Source organism: Equus asinus, chromosome 7, assembly GCF_041296235.1.
Source record: "Equus asinus isolate D_3611 breed Donkey chromosome 7, EquAss-T2T_v2, whole genome shotgun sequence".
NCBI classification, from domain to species: Eukaryota; Metazoa; Chordata; class Mammalia; order Perissodactyla; family Equidae; genus Equus; species Equus asinus.
In genome coordinates, this window is record NC_091796.1 from 97,654,436 (window position 1) to 97,678,771 (window position 24,336).

The window sequence follows — 24,336 nt, forward strand, 5'->3', positions numbered from 1 at the left end:
GTTCATGGAGCTCTGCAAGCCAAGCTCCTCCAGGATCCCCCACCTCCCAGTCCTCCGCCTGCATCTCTGTGTTCCCAGATGCCTTGCTCTCACGGGCCAGGTCTCCTCAGTGGGATTCCTCAAAGCTTGGGCTTCGAGTGGGTCCAGCTGTCCAGCAGCCCCCAAACACCTCTGACCTAACAGGCAGGCAGACCAGAGATGGAAGTTAGCGGAGCTGAGGGGCAGGGAGCAAAGCTCAGATTACAATCCTCCATCACTTTATTTTACAATTTTTTGTGTGATTCACTTTTAGGTATACCTCTTGCAATTAGCATATAGCTAGATTATCTTTAGTTTTCTATAATACTCATTTATATTGATTATAACAGCAGCTATATTTGGATTGATTTCCGCCATCTTACTTTATAGTTGGCTTCCCATTCTTTTCTCTTTGCATGTTTTCTTCCTCTTTTGCTTGTTGTGGAACTGATGGATTATTTTTTAGTTGTTTTCTCCTTCACATTTCCTCTGATGAGTACGATGAGTATGGCAAGAAGTCAGTTCCATTTGCTTCCTGAGAAATAAGTGCTCCTTCCTTCTGGGTAGTGTGAGAGTGTGCGTGTGTGCACATGTGGGTGTGTGCCCACAAGACTGTATGAGGATGGAATGGGGAAGGGACGTGGCACAGGCTAAGAATACCCGTAATTGTGCTGTGGCTTCCAAGTTGAAGTATGCTTATATATTGATGGGAACAAACTAGTTGAATCACAAAACTTGACTTTCTCCCGAGAGGGAGGATAACTGATGGAACAAAATCCCCCCAAAAAAGGCCAGAATCAGAGCTGTGGTTAGCTTATGTGGCACCTGTGTGCAAATTAGAGAGAGCGCCCTTTTCTCCAGGTGGGCACAGCTCTACACGGGCGTGATGGATCTGGGAGTAAAGTGTTGGCCAGAGTCCAGTTCCTACTCTCTTTTCAACCGGGCACCGTGTGCAGCACACACCTGAACCACCACAGCAATCCTGGACAGAACATACAAAGAAGGGGTGGGGGCGGTCTCGGAAACAACGAGGGGACATTTCTTCCTTTGAAACAGAAGGGGAGATCATTGCTTAATCGTCCCTGGAAATACTTTCTTTTAGTTCAAACTGTAAATTATAGTATAGTATCAGGAATAATCTATATTATGAATTCTTGTCTTATCTCATCTCTTAGGTCACCAAGGGTTTTAACCAACCCTTGGAAACTTAAAGCTTCTTACCCTTTCGAAACCACAAAAGTCTGCCCTTGAAAACTAGAAGGAAAAAAAAGAAACTTTAATTTTTGCTTGCATATCAGAAGGCATAACAAAACATAGCAATTTAAATTAAGCTAAAAGAAATGATGCTTTTTACATCCCAGCATTTAGGAGTCAAACACTAAAACCAGCCTCTAAAGTCATTTACACAACATCCTGGAGATTCGCCCCTCGGTCTTTGCCTTGTTGCACCATTTGATCAATTTACTTATACTTCAACTTAATGCCAGAAAGGACTTGAGATCACAGCCTCACCTCCTAATGATTTCAATGGAGGCGTTAAGTGTGCAGAAAGATACGGAGTCTGCCCCCACTGGGGATTAGGAAGGAACTCCCGGATCCTGTCACTCCTCCACGTCTTCCGCCCAGCCCAGGGCAGCCCCTAGACGAGGCCCTCAGGATGCACAGCCCGGGCCTAACTCTCTGTGCTTTGACCTCAGGTCATAGCCCCTGGCTTCAACTCTCCACTTTAGCAATCACATGAAAAGCACATAAGAGGCCAGAGCTATTAGATGTCTGAGCATCAAATGGTACTTTCTCAGAGACTTTGAGGAAGGACAGGAGGCTGTGAATATTCGTACCCCTGAAGAAAGAGGACAGTTACCATGCATATGAAATACCTGGTTCTCAGCCAATACAATTGCCCCTTCTATGTTCCCCTTTATCTTTTCTTCTACTGTTCCTAAGGCTTTCCTACCGCTCTTTTTTCTGGGTGGTCATTCTTTGAGAGGTGTTTATTAACATGTTTAAGAATGTCACGGTATGCAGACTGCGTATCCTCACCAAAACCTGCATTCCCCTTCTCTCAGTCCCAAAACTTACTTTTAACTTACGTTACTTTGTAATACTATATTTCTCTTTGTAAATCACCCTCAAGCATTTTGGGATCATATGTAACTATAGATAGATAGACAGGTAGTTAGATAGACAAAGTGTTTTCTATTTGCAGTATTTAAACTTACTATAAACCTGTATAGCAGTAAAACTAGCACCATTTTCAAATCACATATTCCACACACTATAAGGCAAAGGAGAAAGTTGCCATGTGATGCTTTTGCATTTTTCAAAAGGAAGAAGCATTTCAATTCTGAGCTATACCACATATAACTCAAGTGTCCAATATTTTTACTTTATGTCACAGAAGATATTGAAGGTTAACTCTTAGTTAGAAAGCAATTCACGTACCGTTAAGACAGAGGATGATGGATAACGAAGATCTCCACTTATAAAAAGACCCAAAGAGGTAAGGATAACTAAAAAATGATTTGTTAAAACCATGTCCACCACTGAAAGCTCTGTGTGTTCTAAAGGAAGAAATCACACCACGGGTTAAAAACCTCCTCGGCAAAGAAAGACATTTCATAAATATTGATCAAGTGGTGACAGAAACGAAATGCTGAAGACGAAGGCATTGTTAGAGGCATTACCTTCTCCGACTTGGGAATAGATCATATCCGTCAGGTTATACCACGTGGTATCGTCATAATTCCAAAATCCCGAAAAGCTGAGGCCTATGTAAACACCTACCGTGAAAGGAAAGAAGCATTAAGCCTGAATGACTCTGCAGAGTGAGTCACTCACTCCCACGGTGCTGGGTCTTTAGGGGCCAGTCCGCTCCGCCTTCCAACCCTTTCTACGGCCCTGCCTCAACACACCTCCCCACAGTCTGAATCTCGCTTCCCCGAGCTGGAAAGATGAAGTAACTTCAGCTTATACCACGGGATTTTAGCCAACTATCTGATTTAATTATTATAGATTTTGTTTTAAATTCAAGGGGATCAAAATACGCCACTTCGGCATGAGGATTATTTTGAACCGGAGGCAATTGAGAATCAACAGAAGCAGGCAGAGTCCTCTGCTCTCCTCTTATTTGCCTAAAAGCAGGGCATAAATTTCCCCTTGAGAAAGGTACCCTTCCCCTCCCACCACCAGGAAGAGAAGAGCATTCTTATCGCCAGAGATGAGGAGTCAACACTGAGACAAGTTTGCATAAACAGACTTTACTAAAATAACTCTTATCTCCCGTTGGTCCCATCACATACTTCCTGGTCACTCCCCATAATTTACCACCCCTTGAGGCCCAGACCCTCTTCCTTTGTTATAATGTATATATCCCCCCAAGTTTAACCAGTTCTTTGAGTATCACTTCTTTTCTGAAAACTCCCATGAATGTAAATATTAATAAAAATTGCATGCCTTTTCTCTTGCTGATCTGTCTTTTTTAGTTTAATTTGCAGGCCCCCATTTGTTGAACATAAGAGGATAGAGGAAGAGTTTTTCCTCCTTGGCAATTTTCTTCTAAACATAAATATGTTCCTATTTCAGGAATGTAATCGTAGTCAACAATAAAAAAAAAAAAAAAAAACTCCAAAGAAGAAAATTAAAATGTAACCTCCAAGAGGCAAGAAACTATGTTTGATTTACTTTAATATCAGTGATTTAAAAAATAAGAAATATATTTGCTAATGCTTCATGAGAACCTATTAAAAGAAGAAGAATGAACATATTGCAAATACTGAAAGCGCTTTGTTCCTGGTCCCACCTTTCCTTGGCCGTGGTTGGGAAGATTAAGAGTCTTTTGTGTTTTAAATGTAGAATGTCACTCTGAAGTCTGGTCAACAGGCATAACTACTGTGGACGGTGGGGGACAGGGGGGGCCTGAAGACAGTTGATACACTAATGTATATACTCTGTTTCCAAAAGATAAATGTAGGACCACTCACGCTGTGAAGTGTTTCTTTTAACTCCCAGCTCTTTTCCGCATAGGAAGAGATGAGGAAGGAAGTATTATTATTGTCTACTTTTTCCGGGAAGAGGAAAGCTAAAGACAAGCTTTGCCTTTCTAAGCATTAAGCCCAGTTCTGCAGGTAACAGGCTAGCTCTACTGCATTCTAAGTGAGGATGATGATGGGTGTCCAGCACGATATCACATGGTCAGACTCATGGGAAGTTTAAAAACATTCAATGGAGAAGGACGCAGCAAAATAAATGCTTTATTCTGGTTAAGAAGATGGAATGAAATTAAGTTACAGGCCGCTCTCTATGACAAACTGACCACAACTGTATCCCAGGGTTACCGAAGCTGATGTGGACCATTGGGAAGAGTCTGGATTTTATTCTAATGGGCAAAGGGAAGCCACTGGGATATTTGAAGCAGGAAAGTGATGTGGCTTGGTTGACACTTGAGATCACTCTGGTGGCTGTATGGAGGGTGGGTTGTCCTGGGGCAAGAATACAAACAGGGAGACCACTTAAGAGGCTGTGAGTTAGTCTCATGGAAAAACAGTGTTGACTTGACATAAGATTTTAGCAGAGGACAGAAGTGGTCGTGTTGGGGATAGACACCAGGTATAGCACCATTCTGGAATGTCATGAGAATAGAAGTAGTCAAGAACGTGCCCTGGATTTTAGTTTTGAATAACTGGATGTGAAATGGGTTGAGGAATACTGGAAAGGAACAGATTTTAGGGAATGAAGCACCAACAGTTCTGGATTAGACTTTTCATATTTGAGACGCTCATTAGACATCAAGAGGAAACGCAAAATAGACGACTGAATATAGGAGTCTGGTCTCAAAGGAGCAGTCAGCATGAGAAATATAGATTTGGGAATTATCAGCCTGAAGACGGCATTATTATTATGAGACCGCATTAAGTTTCCCAGAGAAAGAACGTGGTTACATAAAGAAAGAGAGATGAGGACAAAGCCCTGGGTTCATCAACATTTTAGGGGTCACACCAAAAAGGAGCTGGCCCAGAAAACTAAGGAGTGACCAATGAGGTAAGATACAAGTAATTGAAGGTGGTGTCAAGAAAGCTAGGAGAATAAAGTGTTTTGAGGATAGTGGTCAACTGTGTCAAATGCTGCTGGGAGGGAAAGTAGAAAAAGGATAAAGAACTGACTGTTGGAATTGGCAATCTGGAGATCATGGGTGATCTTGGGAAGAACCGTTTCAGTAGTGTGGTGGGAACAAAAGACGGATTTGTAGTGGAATGAAGATAAAAATGGGAGGTGGAAAATGTAGTACCGTCTACAATAAATTCTTTCCATAAATTTTGCTTTGAAGGAGATGAGAGAAATGAGGGATGGGAGTAAAGTGAGATAAATGAAGATTTTGCTTAAGATGGGGGATGTTAAGCTGTGCTTGTGTGTCAATGGATCTGATACAATAAGGAGGGAGAGCGTGATGATGCATGAGAGAAAGTTGAAGTTTGCAGGAAAGATGCAGGAGCAAGGCTCTTCAGACGGCTGGCGGAATGCAAGGGGTGACAGGTGCCCTTTGATAGCAGCAGAGACACTTCTCACCATGCAACAGGCAAAAAGGCAAATGCAAGTAAAAATGAAAGTTGGATGGAATGTTTGCAGGTGTAATGATGAAGGAGTTCCTTGTGATCAATCTTGATCTCCAGCGTGAACGAAGTATTAGATAAAGGCATAGCTGAGAGTGAAAAGGGAAAGGAAGTGATATAGAGGTTTTGAGGAGTGGGAAGAGGTGCCATAAGGTCATTTTGCAGAGTGGGAAAATAAACATACCAGGGAAGAAAGATAGGACTTCTGGGCAGTGCTGAGTACCCACTTGAGTTTATGATCGTGAATTTACAGCAAGACCAGTCGATGGAATTTTAAAGTGAGACTGGTGTGCAATTTTTTCCTAGAAACATTCTGCTATTTCAGTGCCGGAGTAGAAGTGGTTTGCTAGAGTTGGGGTTGTACTGGTATGGAAGAAGAGAAGAGTGAGAAAGTTACAGAGGTATTTGTAAGGATGGACTATGCGAATTATGGCGAGAAAAGAGGAAAATATGGATGTTGGGTAGTGAAAAAAGTGGTAGGGACAACATAGTGAAGTCTCAATGAACCCAAAGAAATATTGGAAGGTTGAGTACTAGAGTAGACTGAGAGAACAGGAGGTAGTGGACAGAGCATGAGATGCTTGTCGTGGAAATTTTAGAGATAGTAACATCGTTAGAGCCGACAATGCCAGGAATATGACCACAGAAGCAAGATGGAGGAAAGATCATTAGAGGTGAGGAGGCCTTGAAACTGCATATTGCATGGTCATCCATATGGATGGTGAAGTCACTGAAAATAGGGACAAAAATAAGGTGGAGAGGAAGGCAGGGGTCCAGAGGCTAAACTCATCAATGAGTGAGTGAGTGCCACGGGCTGGCACCTAAGAAGAGTCAGAGGGAGGTAAAGTCTGAGTTCAGAGGGAGGTAAAGTCTGAGTTCAGAGGAACTGGGCATTTTGAAGAAGAGGAGAGTAACTATTAAGAGGCAGCCCTAAGGAGCAAGGAGGATAACCTTGCCCTTGGGCTCTGAGACATGTGACATGTGAGAAGGCTGCAGGGGAGAGAATGCTAACTGGGAATGGCCAGGTCACTCTTTACGGCAAGAAGGTTAACAGGCCACTCAGAGAAAAGATTAGTAGTATGCGGGAGTTTCCTGAAGACAGACCACAGATTCCAATGAAAGGATTTGGGTGGATGGAGAGGGACAGAAGTTTGGGAGAAACTAAAGGAAGTGTGGGCTAGGGTGGCCACAAGTGACCTGGGAAGCTTAGATTTCTGGGGGCGATTGATAAAACTTGGATGAAAGGCGTGATGGATGTGTTAGGAGTGTTACAGAGAAGGAAGGTGGGTAATAAGTCCACACGGGAACACATGGGGCTCCTGGATACCTGTTCCCACCGTCAACTCCACGTGGAATGGAGGCCAGAAGGGGACAAAAAGGGCCTCGCAAAGGAACTGCTAGTTTAGCCAGAGGCAGCTTGATACTGTGGGAACCTTTTGGCTTAGGTACAGTGGTGGCCAGCGTAGGAAAAGCCAGCTCATCTAAAGAACAGGTTGCTGAAGCTGTTTCTTTCCTTGGGAGGTTGAGGCGGTCTGGTGAGTGAGATCCCAGGAGTAGAGACTGCCCCTTCTTTCCTGTGACTGTCAGTGGTGTGGCAGGAGGGAGCACATGCAGATGAGAATGGCTCCTCCCCTGTGGCTCCAGGTACTAGCGTTTGGATAAAGAGAAGGAGGAGGAGCCCCAGCCTCGCATCCACAGAACAAAGCTGGAAAAGGAGCTGAGTTTCTACCTGGTTGAGGTAGAGGGGAAAGAGACACAATTTCTAACTCAGCTAACTCAGCAGAAGCAGGCGCTCTAACTAGAGAGAGCTCAAAGACTGGAAGCCATTAGGAATTCAAAAAACCGGGGCCAGGGCTATTTGTCCAGCCCTATACCAGTGCATGCTGTTTTGATCTATGACTTTATAACAAGTCAGGCAAGTAGGGCAAGTTTTTGTTCTTTATATTCTATTTAAAATTACGTTACACATGTTACTTCAGCCTCCCATATGAATTTTGGGATTGGCCTGTTACCTTCCATACACACAAAAATACTGGTATAGTTTTTCTTGGAATTGTTTTGAACTGATTGACAAACTTGGATAGAATTAACATATTTATAATACTAGGAGTTCTTGTTCATGAACATAAAATATCTTATTTGTTTTAGTCTTCTTTACGGCCTTCATTAAAGTTTTATAATTTCTATACAATAGACCTTACAATTCTCTCTCTTTTTTTTTTTTTTTTTGGTTGATTCCTAAGTTCCTCTTGAAGGTTTGTTACTTTCTGAATAGGATTTTAAAAATTATAATCTTTAATTAGTCTTCGGTGGGGTGGTTTTTATATATTGTTATTATACCCCTCAATTTTGTGATTTTGTGGCATTCCTATATTTGTCCTGATAGTTTTTCTGTTGATTCTTTTGGATTTTTATATAGATACATAAATTATCTATGAGTAAGAAAATTTTGTTTCTTATTTTTAAATTCTTTTATTTCTTTTTTTTTTTGCCTTTATATTCATTGAATTTGGGGACTAGGAGGTTATCAGTTACCTGAGAAAAACAACTAGAACAATCCTTAAATGTGTAAAGATCCTATTAAGTATTATAGTAATGGAAAAACACATACACAATAAATAAAATAATCTGATATCTTAAAACAACAATACCTATTTACACATGGCAAGAATAGCAGATGGATTAGAAATACAATGAATAATCTCCGAGAGGAAATAATATATTAACAGAGGACAGTGGATAAAGGGAATTACGAAAGATACTAAAGTCACCATGTTAATACGTGGCAGAAAGTCTCGGAGAAAAAAATAAAATATCACACTTGCAAGTAGACAAGGTGAAGTGACAAAGAGTCAGTTCTTAAGTGCTTTTAGGAAACATTTTTACTCCATGACGTCTATGCATTTAACGTGCACTGCCAGTTAAACATCGCTGTTAGAAAATACAAAACGCCTCTTCCAACATTCCATAAAGCCGTGAACTCACCGTCAAGTGTTGCATTCAAAATGAAGCCAAGTAACGCTACATCATTGGCGCAGGGGCACTTTGTCACTGTGAGATCTACCACATGTGGATACAATTTCCTGACATCGTTCTTGGTCATTACACTCCCAAGATGCCACTGTAGAATAGGTTCTGTGGGAATCAAGTTGAGGTGTTTACATTGTGGCAGCGCTCTTGAAAATGAAACATCACTGCTTTCCTTTAAAGGTTTTAAAGAAACTTTGTAAAGGAACTTCTCCATAGATCAAAAAAAAAAAAAAAAAAAAGGGTGCATTATTTCATCCTTTATCAGTTAGAAATAGGTCAATTCTTATTTTCCAGGCTGGAAGGAATGAAGTCGAATTGCTCTTGATGGGGGCCTGGCAAGGCCCCGCTGCAGGAGAGCATGTGGGATGTGAGGTGCTGCTCTGCCATCTTTGGAAAATACAATTGGCTACAGGATCTGTCCCTAGAAAATGGAATTGCTGGATCACAGGATGTGCACATTTTTAATTTAGAGAACGACTTCTGCCTTGAGAGCCTACACATTTACTCTTTGTTCTCTTCCTTTAATCCTGTCAAAACAGCAGTAGATACATAAAGCGAGAATAAAACCAGGATAGCAGTGGTGAACAGGGAAAATTATTAGTGGCCAAGGCACTTAGAGGGATTTCTGGAAGACAAAGAAGCTGGGGTGGGACTAACGGGAAGAACTAATGAGAGGGGAGACATCTTCAGCCCTTCAACCAGCAGTCTATTCTTGGATATGCAAAGGGTTGGAGCTGGATGAAGTCAAATTTTAATGCATAAGAAAATAGGAGGATTCATTTTCTTCTGAAAAAATGAGGAAAGAGTACAAAAAGTAAGCCGGGGCAATTTGACAGAATACTCTGCTTGAATTTCAAAAATAGTTAAAGAACAGAGATATCTTATAATCGATTCTTTAGCTATTTACATTTCTACTCTCCTCCATCTCTCCAGACTTTCAATAAAATCTACTACAAAACCAAAGACTTTATGGGATGTATTTTTCACCGTGTGCAAAGCAAGAATAAGAGCTAAGTTTCCATCTGCGTTGACACAGCGAAGCACAGGGACTGCCAAGGAGGAAAAGAAACACAATTTATAACCAAACTAATCCACTCTGAAATTCAAAGAAATTTGGAACAAGGCAGCTGACTTTCCAGGGTGTGGCATGTGTGTGCAGGCAATTAATAACCAGATCTTAGAGGACAGGGGGATTGGAGTTTGCATCTGGGACATGATTTCATTGAAGGAAAACGCCTCTTTCCTTAAAGTCAGATACTGGGTTTTAAACACTTTAAGAATGAGGGAGGGATTAAAAGTCTTGACTGCTACTGAGAAGCTGAAAAGTGACCAATATGAAGGTGACTGATGATTGTGATTAGAGCAATTTTAGTGGAGTAGAAGAGACAGAAAACAGACTGGAGAAGTCTGGGGTATGGATCAGCGATAAGAAAGTAGGGACAATATTTTTAAACATCTCTTGAGTTTAGTAGTGAATGAAAATTTCCAACTGCAACTCTAGCATTAACCCTTGACTGTCACTTCCCAATGTTTTCTCTCCGTGTCTTCGGCATTTCAGTAAACGACGCCATCATCCACTTGACCACTCAAGTAAGAAATCCAGGATTCATCCTTGATACCTCTGTTTCCCTCATCCCCAGTCCACTAGGAAGTCACATCAGCTCCACTTCCAAATGTATTCTGAAGACTCCTACTTCCCACCACCTCCACTGCTAACCCAACAGCCCAGGTACTCCAGATCATCTCCTGAGCGGATGATGGCAACAGCTGCCAACAAAGTTACTCCATTCTTGCCATCCCTCCCCAAGAGTCGATGCTCTCCATAGCAACCAAAGTGATCTTCTTATAAAGCATGAATCAGAATGTATCACTCTCCTGCTTAAGACACTCCAATGACTTTTCATTATAATTAGAATAAAACCCACACTTTTTACCATGATCCCGGTCTCTCCAAACTCATTCTACTCCACTCTGTCATTTATTATGCTTCCGCAATATTGATCTCCTTTCAGTTCCTCAAACAGATGTCTCAGTCCTGCATCTGGAACCTTTAAGAACTGCCAATTTGTAAGCTCTTGGCTGCCACAATACCTCTGTTATTCTAAATAAATGTGGAAGATAAACAACAACAACAACAAACAAACACACAGGTACAGAGAAGAGATTGGTGGTTGCCAGAAGGGAAGGAGGCAAAAGGGGCAAAGGGGCACACTTCAACAGTGACAGATGGCAACTAGACTATTGGTGGTGAACACGATGTAGGCTACACAGAAATTGAAATATATTGATATACACTTGAAAAATTCATGTAATGTTATAAACCAACATTACCTCAATTAAAAAAGAGAGAAAACATTAGTAAATAAAAATTTTAATGCAGTATATAATATTCTAGGTACATCTCAATATGTAAATAATTCAGATTTCAATTTTTGTTGTTGTTGTTGTTGAGGAAGATTCGTCCTGAGCTAATATCTATTACCAATCTTCCTCATTTTGCTTGAGGAAGATTCACCCTGAGCTAAGATCTGTGCCAGTATTCCTCTATTTTGTATGTGGGTCGCCACCACAACATGGCCACCAATGAGTAGCATATGTCTATGCCTGGGAGCCTAACCCACGCCGCTGAAGCTGGGTGTGTCAATCTTAAGCACTAGGCTATGGGGCCGGCCCCTAGATTTCAGATTTTTTTTTAAATTTAAATAATTGTATTGGTATTTTTGTACTTAAAAGTAGCACAGGACATCAAAATATCAGAGTCTCAAGAGCCAGTATTACAATTACTATTGAATAACTATTTTTAAAATTTTTGGACACTATGAAAATATAGGAAAGCACAACATTTTGTCACTTTTTCAGCTATTTTAATTTTGGTTAAAGAAATAAAACAAAACCAATACAATTGAAGATATCTCTGCTCTCTTCCATAGTCCCATTCTCCAATTCTCCCCAAATCCAGCCACTATTAGATAATTGCTGTGTATATTTCTAGTACATTTTAATATTTTTATCATAATATATATGTACCCATGAACAGCATATAGCATTGCTTTCTGTGTTTTCTGGACTTTAGACAGATGCTCTCCTGCTCTTCTGAAATCTGAGTTTTCACTCACTTTTGAAATCTGCTCTTGATGGCATATGTGGGTCTATTTCTTTCATTTCACAGCACATGTATTTTTTTTCCTCCTGATGGACATTTATGTTGTTTTCCATTTTTCCTTATTTCAAATAATGTTACATTAAATAGGTTGGTATGTGTCTCTGGGCACATATGAAGTCTTTTCTCTAGAGCAGTTCTCAGTTGTCTGCACATCAGAATCACCTGGAAGATTTTAACCACAGATGCCTGGCCCTACTTGTAGATGAAGTGATTTTAACTGGTGTATAGTGGGGTCAAGACATGAGGACTTTTCTTAAAGCTACCCAGATGATTCTTTCCATAAAATGTAATATGAATTTATTTTACTCTGCATTCTGCATAGCACCACATTAAAGTGGGAATAAAAGAAGAAAAGTAAAAGGGAAAGTGAGAAAAGTGAGGATAAATACAAGATCCAGGACTGAGGATATTTTTAAAAATTTTATATTATAGTGCTAGAGGCGATCCAAAAATTGGGCTATGAATCAGACAACTGGAAAAGAGAAGCCTAGCCAGTTATATCACTCAGTGTTCATAACCTTAAAACGACCAGTTTTTCAGGAAAAAATACAAATGTTCTTACTAAGACGGAGCAAGAATTTTTGCTGATGGTCCTCATAAAGAAGACCGTGATGCAATGAACAGTATCTTCTATAACATTTTTATAAAAATAACTTTATAAAACCATTGTTTATTATGACCCCAAATGGTTATAGAACAAGATATATTTCCATATTTCTATAGCCCTCTTTGCAGACTGTTTTTTTTATTGTGGTAGCATTGGTTTCTAACATTATATAAATTTCATGTGTACATCATTATATTTCGATTCCTGTGTAGGAACATCATGTTCCCCACACAAAGACTAATTACAATCCATCACCACACACATGCGCCTAATCACCCCTTTTGCCCTCCCCCCCTCCCCCGTCCCATCTGGTAACCACCAACCCAATCTCTGTTTCTATGTGATTGTTTGTCATCATTTTTATCTTCTACTTATGAGTGAGATCATATGGTATTTGACTTTCTCCCTCTGACTGATTTCATTCGGCATAATACCCTCAAGTTCCATCCATGTTGTCCCAAATGGCTGGATTTCATCATTTCTTATGGCTGAGCAGTATTCCATTCTGCGTACATATCACATCTTCTTTATCTATTCGTCCCTTGATGGGAAGGTAGGTTGCTTGCAAGTCTTGGCTATTGTGAATAATGTTGTGATGAACACAGGAGTGCACATATCTTTACATATTTGTGTTTTCATGTTCTTTGCATAAATACCCAGCAGTGGACCAGCTGGATCGTATGGTAGTTCTATTCTTAATTTTTTGAGGACTCTCCATATTTGCATTCCCACCAGCAGTGTATGAGAGTTCCCTTCTCTCCACATCCTCCCCAATAATTGTTGTTTCCTGACTTGGTAATTATAGCCATTCTGATGGGAGTAAGGTGATATCCCATTGTAGTTTTGATTTTCATTTCCCTGATAGCTAATGATGCTGAACATCTTTTCATGTGCCTGTTGGCCATCTGTATATCGTATCTTCTTTGGAGAAATGTCTGTTCACATCTTTTGCCCTTTTTTCAACTGGGTTTTTATTTTTGTTGTTGTTGAGACGTATGAGTTCTTTATGTATTTTGGGTACTAACCTCTTATCAGATATATGGTTTGCAAATATCTTCTTCCAACTGTTGGGTTGTCTTTTTGTTTTGTTCATGGTTTTCTTGCTGTGCACAAGCTTTCTAGTTTGATGTAGTCCCATTTGTTTAATTTTTCTATTGTTTCCCTTGCCCTGTCAGACATGGTACCGATGTCGAAGAGTGTACTGCTTATGTTTTCTTTTAGAAGCTTCACAGTTTCAGGTCTTACATTCAAGTCTTTGATCCATTTGGAGTTAATTTTTCTGTTTGGTGTAAGATAATGGTCTACTTTCATTCTTTTGCGTGTGGCTGTCCAGTTTTCCCAATACCATTTATTGAAGAGAACTTCCTTTCTCTATTGTGTGTTCTTGGCTCCCTTGACGAAAATTAGCTGTTCGTAGATGTATGGGTTTATTTCTGGGCTCTCAATTCTGTTCCATTGATCTGTGTGGTACCTTCAGCTTTGTTCTTTTTTTCTCAGGATTCCTGTGGCTATTCTGGGTCTTTTCTTGTTTCACGTGCATTTTAGGATTCTTTGTTCTATTTCTGTGAAGAATGTTGTTGGAATTTTGATAGGGATTGCATTGAATCTGTAGATTGATTTAGGAAGTATGGACATTTTAACTGTGTTAATTCTTCTGATCCAAGAGCATGGGATATCTTTCCACTTCTGTGTGTCTTCCTCAATTTCTTTCAACAATGTTTTATAGTTTTCAGTGTACAGATCTTTCACATCTTTGGTTAAGTCTATTCTTAGGTATTTTATTCTTTTTGTTTCAATTATAAACAGGATTGTTCTTAATTTAGCTTTCTGCTAATTGATTGTAAGTGTATAGAAACACAACTGATTTTTGGATGTTGATTTTGTATCCTGCAACTTTACCATACTCATTATTTCTGAAAGTTTTTTGGTGGATTCTTTAGGGTTCTTAATGTATAAAATCATGTCATCTGCAAATAGTGACAGTTTCACTTCTTCCTTTCCAATTTGGATCCCTTTTATTTCTTTTTCTTGCCTGATTGCTCTGGCTAAGACTTCCAATACTATGTTGAATAAGAGTGGTGACAGTGGGCATCCTTGTCTGGTTCCTGTTCTTGGAGGGATAGCTTTCAGTTTTCCTCCATTGAGAATGATATTTGCTGTGGGTTTGTCATATATGGCCTTTATTATGTTGAGGTACTTTATTTTTTTTTTAATCATAATTGGATGCCATATCTTGTCAAATGCTTTCTCTGCATCTATTGAGATGATTATGTGATTTTTATTCGTCATTTTGTTAATGCGGTGTATCATGTTGATTGATTTGAGGATGTTGAACCATCCCTGCGTCCCTGCAATAAATCCCACTCTATCATGGTGTATGCTCTTTTTAACGTATTGTTGTACTCGATTTGCTAGTATTTTGTTGAGGATTTTTGCATCGATGTTTATCAGTGATATTGGCCTGTAACGTTATTTTGTTGTTGTTGTCCTTGTCTGGTTTTAGTATCAGGATAATGTTGGCTTCATAGAATGAGTTAGGAAGCTTCCTCTCCTCTTTAATTTTGGAACAGTTTGAGAATGATAGGTATTAAGACTTCTTTAAATGTTTGGTAGAATTCACCAGGGAAGTCGTCTGGTCTTTGACTTTTATTTTTGTGGGGGTTTTTGATTGCTGCTTCGATCTCCTTACTGGTGATTGGTCTATTCAAATTCTCTACTTCTTCTTGTTCCAGTTTTGGAAGGTTGTATGATTCTAAGAATTTATCCATTTCTTCTAGATTATCCAGTTTGTTGGCACATAGCTTTTTGTAGTATTCTCTTCTAATTTTTTGTATTTCTGAGGTGTCCATTGTAATTTCTCCTCTTTCATTTCTGATTTTATTTATTCGAGCCTTCCCTCTTTTTTTCTTGGTGAGTCTAGCTAAAGGGTTGTCAATTTTGTTTATCTTTTCAAAGAAACACCTATTCATTTTGTTGATTTTTTCTATTTTTTTTTAGTCTCCATTACATTTATTTGTGTTCTGATTTTTATTATTTCCTTCCTTCTGCTGATTCTGGGCTTCATTTGTTCTTCTTTTTCTACTTCCTTTAGGTGCACTGTTAGATTATTTATTTGAGATTTTTCTTGTTTGTTGAGGTAGGCCTGTATTGTTATAAACTTCCCTCTTGGAACCACTTTTGCTGTATCCCATTGATTTTGGCATGTCACATTTTCATTTGTCTCCAGGTATTTTTTTTATTTCTCTTTTGCTTTCTTCAGTGACCCAATCATTGTTCAGCAGCATTTTGTTTAATCTGCACATATTTGTGGCTTTTCTGATTTTCCTCCTGTAGTTGATTTCTAGTTTGATACCTTTGTGGTCAGAAAACACGCTTGGAATTATTTCAGTCTTCTTAAATTTATTGAGACCTGTTTTGTGGCCTAATATGTGGTCAATCCTGGAAAATGTTCCATGTGCATTTGAAAAGAGTGTGTATTCTGTGGTTTTTGGATGGAATGTTCTGTATATACCTAGTAAGTCCATCTTGTCTATTGTGTCATTTAAGGCCAATGTTTCCTTATTGATCTTCTGTTTGGATGATCTATCCATTGGTGCAAGTCAAGTGTGAAAGTCCTCTACTATTGTTGTGTTACTGTATATTTCTACTTTTATGTCTGTAAATAATTGCTCTACATATTCAGGTGCTCCTATGTCGGGTGCATAGATATTTACAAGTCTTATATCCTCTTGTTGGATTGTTCCCTTTATCGTTATGTAGTGCCTTTCTTTGTTTCTTGTTACAGTTTTTGTTTTAAAGTCTATCTTGTCATATATAAGTATTGCTACCTCAGATTTATTTTCATTTCCATTTGTACGGAGTATCTTTTCCATCCCTTCACTTTCACTTTGTGTCTTTAGGTCTGAATTGTTTCTCCTGTATGCAGCATGTATATGGGCCTTTTTTTTTTTTTTTTATCCAATCAGCCACCCTATGCCTTTTGATTGGAGCATTCAGTCCACTGACATTTAAAGTAGCTATTGATAAGTATGCACTTATCGCCATTTGTTACTTTTTTTCTGGGTGTTTTAGTAGTTCTCCTCTGTTTCTTTCTTCTTCTCTTGCTCTCTTCCTTTGTGGTTTGATGGCTTTCTTTAGTATTATGTTTGAGTTCCTTTCTCTTAATTTTTTGCGTATTTATTATAGGTTTCTGGTTTGTGATTATTATGAGGCTCATATATAATAACCTACATATATAGAAATCTATATTAAGTTGATGGTCTCATTAGTTTGACCTCTTTCTAAAAGCTCTACCCTTTTACTCCCCTCCTCCCACATTTTACGTTTTTGATATCATATCTAACCACTTTTTGTGTGTGTATCTGTTACCCTCTTATCATGGAAATAAGCACTTTAAGTTCTTTTGTCTTTTGACCTTCCTAGAGTCTTCATAGGTGATTGATCTGCTACCTTTACCATATTTATACCTCTTTCAGTGATTTTATTGCCTGGTGGGTTTTTTTGGATAATTTTCATATTCCTATTCGTGGTCTTCTCTTTCCCACTTAAACAAATCCCTTTAGCATTTCTTGTAGAACTGATTTCTTGGTGATAAATGCCTTTAATTTTTGCTTGTCTGGGAAACTCTTTATCTCTCCTTCCATTCTGAATGACAACCTTGCCAGGTAGAGTATTGTTGGCTGTAGGTTTTTTCCTTTCATCACTTTAAATATACTGTGCCTCTCCCTTCCAGCCTGTAAGGTTCATGCTGAGAAGCCAGCTCATAAACTTATGATGTTTCCTTTGTGTGTAGGGTAACCCTAACCCTAACCTTGTTGCCTTTCTCTTGCATCTTTTAGGATTCTCTCTTTATCTTTAATTATTGACATTCAAATTAAAATGTGTTTTGGTGTGGACCTCTTTGGGTTTATCTTGTTTGGTGCTCTCTGCGCTTCCTGTACCTGGATGTCTGTTTCCTTCCTTAGGTTAGGAAAGTTTTCAGCTATTATTTCTTCATAAAGATTCTCTGCCCCTTTGTCTCTCTCTTCTCCTTCTCGAACACCTATAATATGAATGTTAGTGTGCTTGATGTTGTCCCAGAGGTCTCTCAGACTGTTCTCATTCTTTTTAATTCTTTTTTCTTTTATCTATTCAGATTAGGTGATTTCCTCTAATCTTTTGTCCAGCTTGCTGATCTGTTCTTCTGTATCATCTACTCTGCTATTGAGTCCCTCTAATGAATTTTTCATTTCCAGTATTGTATTCTTCATTTCTGATTGGTTCTTTTTTATATTTTCCAATTCTTCACTGAAGTTCTGAGTTCATCCATTCTTCTCCCAAGATCAGAGCATCCTTATGACTGTTTGCTTGAACTGTTTGTCAGGTAGATTATTTATTTCTGTTTCATTTAGTTCTTTTTTCTGGGGTTTTGTCCTATTCCCTTACTTGGAACGTATTCCTTTGCCTCCTCATTTTGCATCTTTCTCTGTGCTTATTTCTATGTATTAGGTAGGTCAGCTATGTCTCCTAATCTTGGAGAGGTGGCCTTATGTAAGAGATACCCTATGAGGCCCAGCAGTGTGCTTCCCTCTCATCACCAGTTCCAAATGTTCCAGGAGTGTCCCCTCTGTGGGCTACATGTGTCCTGTTGTGGCAGGGTTGCTCTTGCTGCAGGTGCCCAGGGAGGCTAGGCTGTCCCCTTGGCCATCTGATTGTGATGCATGTAGGTGCTATGGACTCTTCAGTCACTTTATCAGGTGTGGGGAGCCCCAGAACAGTTGGCTGCAAGGTCTAATAGCACATTCCTGTTGCAGTTTTTCTGTTAAGTGAGTAGGCCCCCAGCATGGCTGGTTCCTAGGCTCAGGGACTTACAATTACTGTAGATCTCTGGCCTGCAAGGCTCTTGTCAGCTCTCTCAGGATTGAAGCTGAGTGGGGCTGGCCCCAGGCACAGAAGCACCCAATTATTTCAGGGTTTGGGAGGTGGGGCCGATCTCCTACATGGCTGTTTGAGAAGCACAAATCTTCAGCAGCTGACAAGTCCCATTGCCCATGGGGCCACAGACACCTCAACACGGTCATGCCCCATGCGCATGCCCTAACCCCATAAAGTGGACCTAGTCATTCCACTGCAGAGGCCTCACACACTCTACCAATGCCCCACGCACTCCACTTGCTCCTTGTGCACACCTTGCCCCTCAGAGGTGGACTCACTTACCCAGCTGCAGAGGATTCAGGCACCCAGCCTATGTAGGCCCACAAGTTGCCAAGGGCCAGTCCATAGGGCCGGCTGCCTACCCTGGCTGAGCTGGATTAAATCAGTGCTGTAGTGGGTGTGGCAAACTCTGGGCTAACAGGCCAGGGGAAGAAATCCAATTGTGTCATCCAGTGTCTGTGTCAGCACACCTGTACTAGGTCACAATAATGGCTGCCACCATTGTCTCAGTCCCTGGAGAGGTCTCGCCTCTCATTGAGATGCACCCAGAGCCTATCAGGTGAGTCTCTTTCCACCTAAGGACTGTGTACCTTTATTTCTGGTGATTTAGGTTGCTTTCTGAAACAGGTGAATTTATGTGTGGGCCCTTTATGAACCAGCTTTTGTTCCCTTGTGTCTGATAGTTTTTCTATGGGTATTCCCCATTGTTGTTAGTATCCAGCAAAGACAGATATTATGACAGTTGTCTCAGTTGTGCTGAGTCCAAAGGATGCTTATAGTGGTAATGCTCTCCCACTCAGATTCCGTACTCCTCCAGGGAAGGCTGTATACCTTAGGGTTGCTCCCAGCCAGCTATGAAACACTGCAGCTTGCAAAGGTGGCTTTTTTTTTCTCTTCAGAAAGGAATTTCTGCCTCTTCCACCTCAGTCAGGACTGTCCCTTGTTGTGGGGGTTCTTTTTATCCATTTTTCAGTTCTCTCTCAGGGATAATTGTCCCAAGAGTAGTTGTAAATTTGTTGTGTCCATGGGAGGAGGTGATTTCAGACTCTGCCTATGTTGCCATCTTGACATCAACCTCTTTGCAGACTTCTGTTAACAATTACCCTTATATATTTAATTCTTTGTTTGTCTCAATAGATTGTGAGCCCCTCAAGGGTCATGATCATCTCTTATTTATGTATCTCCAATATTTAGCATGGAGTCTAGCATAAGAAGGTTACAAGTTTTGTTGAAAGAATAATAAAAATTCCACTTTACTTTTATCTGCTGGCATTTACCTCGAACACTGTCCAATAGAGTTCCTTCAGTAGTATAAATATTTAATCCATGTTGTAAAGTGATCCTTACTAACCATTCTTCTACAGCTGCAACATCTGTTTGAAAACAAAAGGCAAATGATCAATTATTTTTTTGTGTGTCATGTTGGTGAAATGTAAGGCTATATGAACATTACCAACAATGATTACCTTTCATTTCCCAATCATTTTCATTGCATTTATATGTTTGTTTTCCCTACAAAAATTTTGATAATAAAGTGAGGAAAAAAGAATTACAAAGTGATCTTACTACCACAGCAGTGAATTCAGATAATAATATTTTAGATCATAATTTTTCTTTGAGAGCTGTTGTGGCTTGGTAAAAAGCAAACCATGGCACTTCATGTGAAGTGGTACAATATTATTTGAAAATAGACCATGATTAATTAAAACATATAGTGTAAACCCTAAGGCCAGCTCTAAAAAAATTATAAAGCATAAATAATAAGCCAACAGTGGAGATAGAATGGAATCATAAAAAATAATATGAATGAAGACGTAAAAAGAAGAGAAAAGTAAAACAGAAGAGATGGAACAAATAGAAAACAATCTGATGGTAGATTTCAATACAACCACACCAACAATTACATTAAATGTAAATGGTCTAAAAATTCAATTAAAAGACAGATTACCAGATTAGATGTGAAAATTGAGACTGAGCTGTATGCTAACTCTAAGAAACCCACTTTAAATATAAAAGCATAGATGAGTTAAAAGTAAAAGGATGGGTGGTGAACTTAGCCTGGGACTTTCTGCAGTGGTTGCACTCATGGGCTAAGGATGAGGCTGAGGCCGAAACCAGGGTGCGTTCATGAAGAACATGCCTGATACAAACAGCTCAGTTGCACAAGCCTCTAGGTGGATCTGTGCACCACCCCAAGGAGAATATAGCTCTTCTGGTGGCTGCTGAAGCCACTTGTACCCAAGTAGATCCTAAGAGCTATTTGTGCTTCTTGCTGTCAATGCTCTCTATCAAGTAGTTCCTGGACTTTGGGAAAGATAATGGTGTGAGAAAACATCATATATGTTTCTACAAAAGGAGCTTCCTGCACAACTGGCTAACACAATGACAGAAGTCAATCTTCTGATGGGTAACTTCACTGGCCTTCAGTGGGACAGGTTCTAAGTTGGTATATGCATCACTTTCAAAATATGAAAATAAGAACCCTGATGATCCACAGGTCTTGGATAACTTTCTACAAGTCCTGATTAAATTCAGAAATAGAAACAATAATGTGGTTCCTATAATGGTACATGGAGTGATTGACTATAAGGAAAATTAAAGGTTTGATCCTTTCATTAACAGTGACATCCAATATTTTCTGAATTGGTTTTATACCAACTGCATCTCTTTCCACATGCTTATTAACTAACACACACTTCTGTTTGGTGTCTATACTAATCCTGCTCATCCTAAACACATAGAAAGTATTAATCCCACCTATAATGTGGCTAATGTAGTGAAAGATGTATATGAAACAGCCAAAAGGCTGTGTGAACAGTGTTAGCTGGTAGATCCAGAGATGGAAGGTGAAGAGCTCGATGCTGAAACTTCAGACAAACCCATTCAGGTAGTTTATGTGCCTTCACATCTGTTTCACATGCTATTCAAGAACTCAGTGAGAACGACAGTAGAACTACCTGAAGAGTTATAGAAAAGAGGGATATCTGGCCGTTAAAACCCTTGTTACTTTGGGTAAAGAAGACTTATTCATTAGATAAGTGACCACGGGGATGGTATCCCACTCTGAAAAATAGCACCATAGTTATTTCAGCGCTTGAATGTTTATTTTCTCTATACCAGCTGGAGGTTTTCCATGGAGTTCTTCCTATGGCTACTCCAGCCCTTCCATGAAATTAGTAACTTGAGTAATTTTTCAAAATAACTTGCTGTAGTGTGTCTGGTGCCTGATCTAGAAGAGCACAGAGCCGCCCTATAGCTCTTGTGTCCTCTTACCCTCCACCTCATTATCACAGAGTTGAGTGCCCACATCTCCACGGGATTCTGAACTTCTTCCCCATTCCAGACACAGCAGATACCCACTGTTTCTCTTTGTAACCAAGCACCATGCTTGTCCAAACCACAGATTAGGGCCCCAGGTATCTGGAAGTTAAAGACATCAGCTGAGTCTGTCTTGATAATTCATTCCCAGAGTCCTTCCTGCCTCATATGTGTCCCTCCTCCAGCCTCTGATTGAGATTTCTGCCTTTCTCCACCTGACTATATTCCCATTGTGAGGCACAGGCACTTTTGTGTTAGATCTTACTGATTTTTATTTTAAAATTCATTTATGTACTTCCATTCTGCTGATTAATGTGTTCTAAAAGTTGTCTTAGGGAATAAAAAGGTAAAAGGATGAAAAAAGAGAGTTATGCAAACACTAACCAAAAGAAAGCTGTAGTGGCTATATTAATATCTGACAAAGGAGATTTTAGAGCAAGGTAATATCAGGAGTAAAGAGGTGCAATACATATGATAAAGGAATCAATTCAGTAAAAAGACATGGCAATCCTAAATGTGTACATGCCTAACAGAAGAGCTTCAAAACATGGATCAAAAGCTGATAAAACTAAAAAGAGAAATAAACCAATCCAAAGTTACAGTTGGATATTTCAACACTCCTCTCTAAATAATTGACAAAATCAGTAAGGATATAGAAAAGCTGAACAATGCTATCAACCAACTGACCTAACCAATATTTACAGAACACTCCAGCTAAGAATAGCAGAATGCATTTTTTTTCAAGTGCACATGGAAGATTCACCAAATAAACCATAAAAAAAATCTTAAGAAATTATCATATGAAATATATTCTCAGAAAATAATATAATTAATCTAGGAAAATCAATAACAGAAAGATATCTGGAAAAACCCAAAATATTTGGACACTTTACAACACACTTCTAAATAACCACAGGTCAAAGAGGAAGTGGCCTGGGGAATTAGAAAATATTTTGAATTGAAAGAAAGTGAAAACACAAGATATCAAAATTTATAAGATGCAGATAAAGCAGTACTAGAGAGAAATATATGGCAGTAAAATATTTATATTAGAATAAAGAAAAGTCTCAAATCAATTATCTGAAGCAGGGGTTGAAAGAGAGTAAAGGCCTTATACAGTGGCAAATAGTAAATATTTTGGGCTTTGTGGGCCATATGGTCTCTGTCACAACACTTCAGCTCTGCCACAGGAGTACAAAAGCAGCAACAGAAAACACATAAATAAGTGAACATGGCTGTGTTCCAATAAAACTTTATTTACAAAAATAGGCAACAGGCCAGATTTGGCCTGCAAACTGTAGTTTGCTCACCCCTGATCTAAAGGTTCTCAACTGAAAAAACTAGGAAAAAAAGGAGCAAATTAAACCCAAAGCAGGTTGAAGCATAAGAGTGGAAATCAATGAAATGAAGAGCAGGAAAACAATATTCATAATCAACGAAAACAGAAGATGCTTCTTTGAAAGGATTAATAAAATTGATGAACCTCTCCAGATTAATCAGGGAGGAAAAAAAATACAAATAACTCATATTAGAGATGAAATAGGGGACATCACTACAGACTCTATAGCTATTCTAAGGATAATAAGAGAATATCACAACTTGTCATAAATTCAACAATTTAGATGAAATGGACCAGTTCCTTAAAAGATAAAAACTGCCAAAACTCACTTAAGAACTAACAGGAAACTTGAATATTCCCATACCTATTAAGGAATTTGAATTTGTGTTAAAATCCTTGCCACAAAGAAAACTCTAGGCCCAGATATCTTCACTGTGAATCCCACCAAACATTTAATGAAAAGATACTGAATCTACAAAAACTCTTCCATAATATAGGAGGAGACTCTTCCCAACTCATTTTATTTGTTTACTTCCCTTTTTTAGAAATGAGCTTTATTTTCAATGATATTTAGTTCTAAAAGCCTGTATACTTACTTTTTCCTCTCATCAGGTTTACCTACAAATCAGGATTTCAAAAACCACAATAAACAGATAAAACACCTGTGGGATTCTGGGCAGTGGCCACCTGCATTTCATTTTGGCAATTAAACCAGGACACCCTTTCAAAGAAGCTTATGTGCAAAATGCCGTACTTCCTAGAATGAGGCTCATTGTTTTTCAACCTTGAAATCACCCACTTGAAAAGCAGACCCAGAGACCCGAGCTTTCAGAACTCAGTCACAATATCGCCACCATTCTGACAACTGTACAATTAACACAGCCCCAAATTTACTGTATCTAACAGAGGGCTTCAAGACAAGGCAAAATTTTTCGTACCACTCCCCTCTGCCCCTGCCAAACGTCCTGCACTTCTCTTCGCTTGGAATCAGTAATACTTCACCCATAAAGTCCTGAGGATGACCTCAGCTGACTGAGTTGCTCAACAGGGCCCATCCGGATGGAGGAAACTTTGGACACAGGTCCCCTTGTTGGTCCCAGCACTGCTGTTGAACCCAGCAACAATGAACTTGTTCATTATTCATAAACACTGTCCAAAAAAGAGGCTGCTTCTAACTCAGAAGCTCAGATCCCCGGATAAAAATCATTTTTGATAATCTGTATAATTCAAATCAAATGAATGGTTGTTAAAAATAAACCAAGAAATATCCAGAAACAGATTTCCAGTGAAAACTTGGTAGAAGAGGGATTCCAATACGAAAAAACAATCTAGACACGTTCTT

At 39.3% G+C, this 24,336-nt stretch overlaps 1 protein-coding gene and 1 pseudogene across 1 annotated transcript in view; one reads left to right on the plus strand and one right to left on the minus strand.

The window, feature by feature from the left end:
- Positions 1 to 24,336, minus strand: part of CATSPERB (cation channel sperm associated auxiliary subunit beta) — a 102,847-nt gene that overhangs the window by 66,509 nt on the left and 12,002 nt on the right. Inside the window, exons 5-9 of the mRNA XM_014832129.3 lie at positions 19,615 to 19,710; positions 8,610 to 8,759; positions 2,703 to 2,798; positions 2,461 to 2,579; positions 1,240 to 1,272 (exon numbers count right to left, since the gene is read on the minus strand). Of these exons, the coding sequence (XP_014687615.1) occupies positions 1,240 to 1,272; positions 2,461 to 2,579; positions 2,703 to 2,798; positions 8,610 to 8,759; positions 19,615 to 19,710 (494 nt within the window). The remainder of the gene's footprint in view (positions 1 to 1,239; positions 1,273 to 2,460; positions 2,580 to 2,702; positions 2,799 to 8,609; positions 8,760 to 19,614; positions 19,711 to 24,336) is intronic.
- On the plus strand, positions 20,183 to 21,419 carry LOC106825330 (pyruvate dehydrogenase (acetyl-transferring) kinase isozyme 3, mitochondrial pseudogene; annotated as a pseudogene).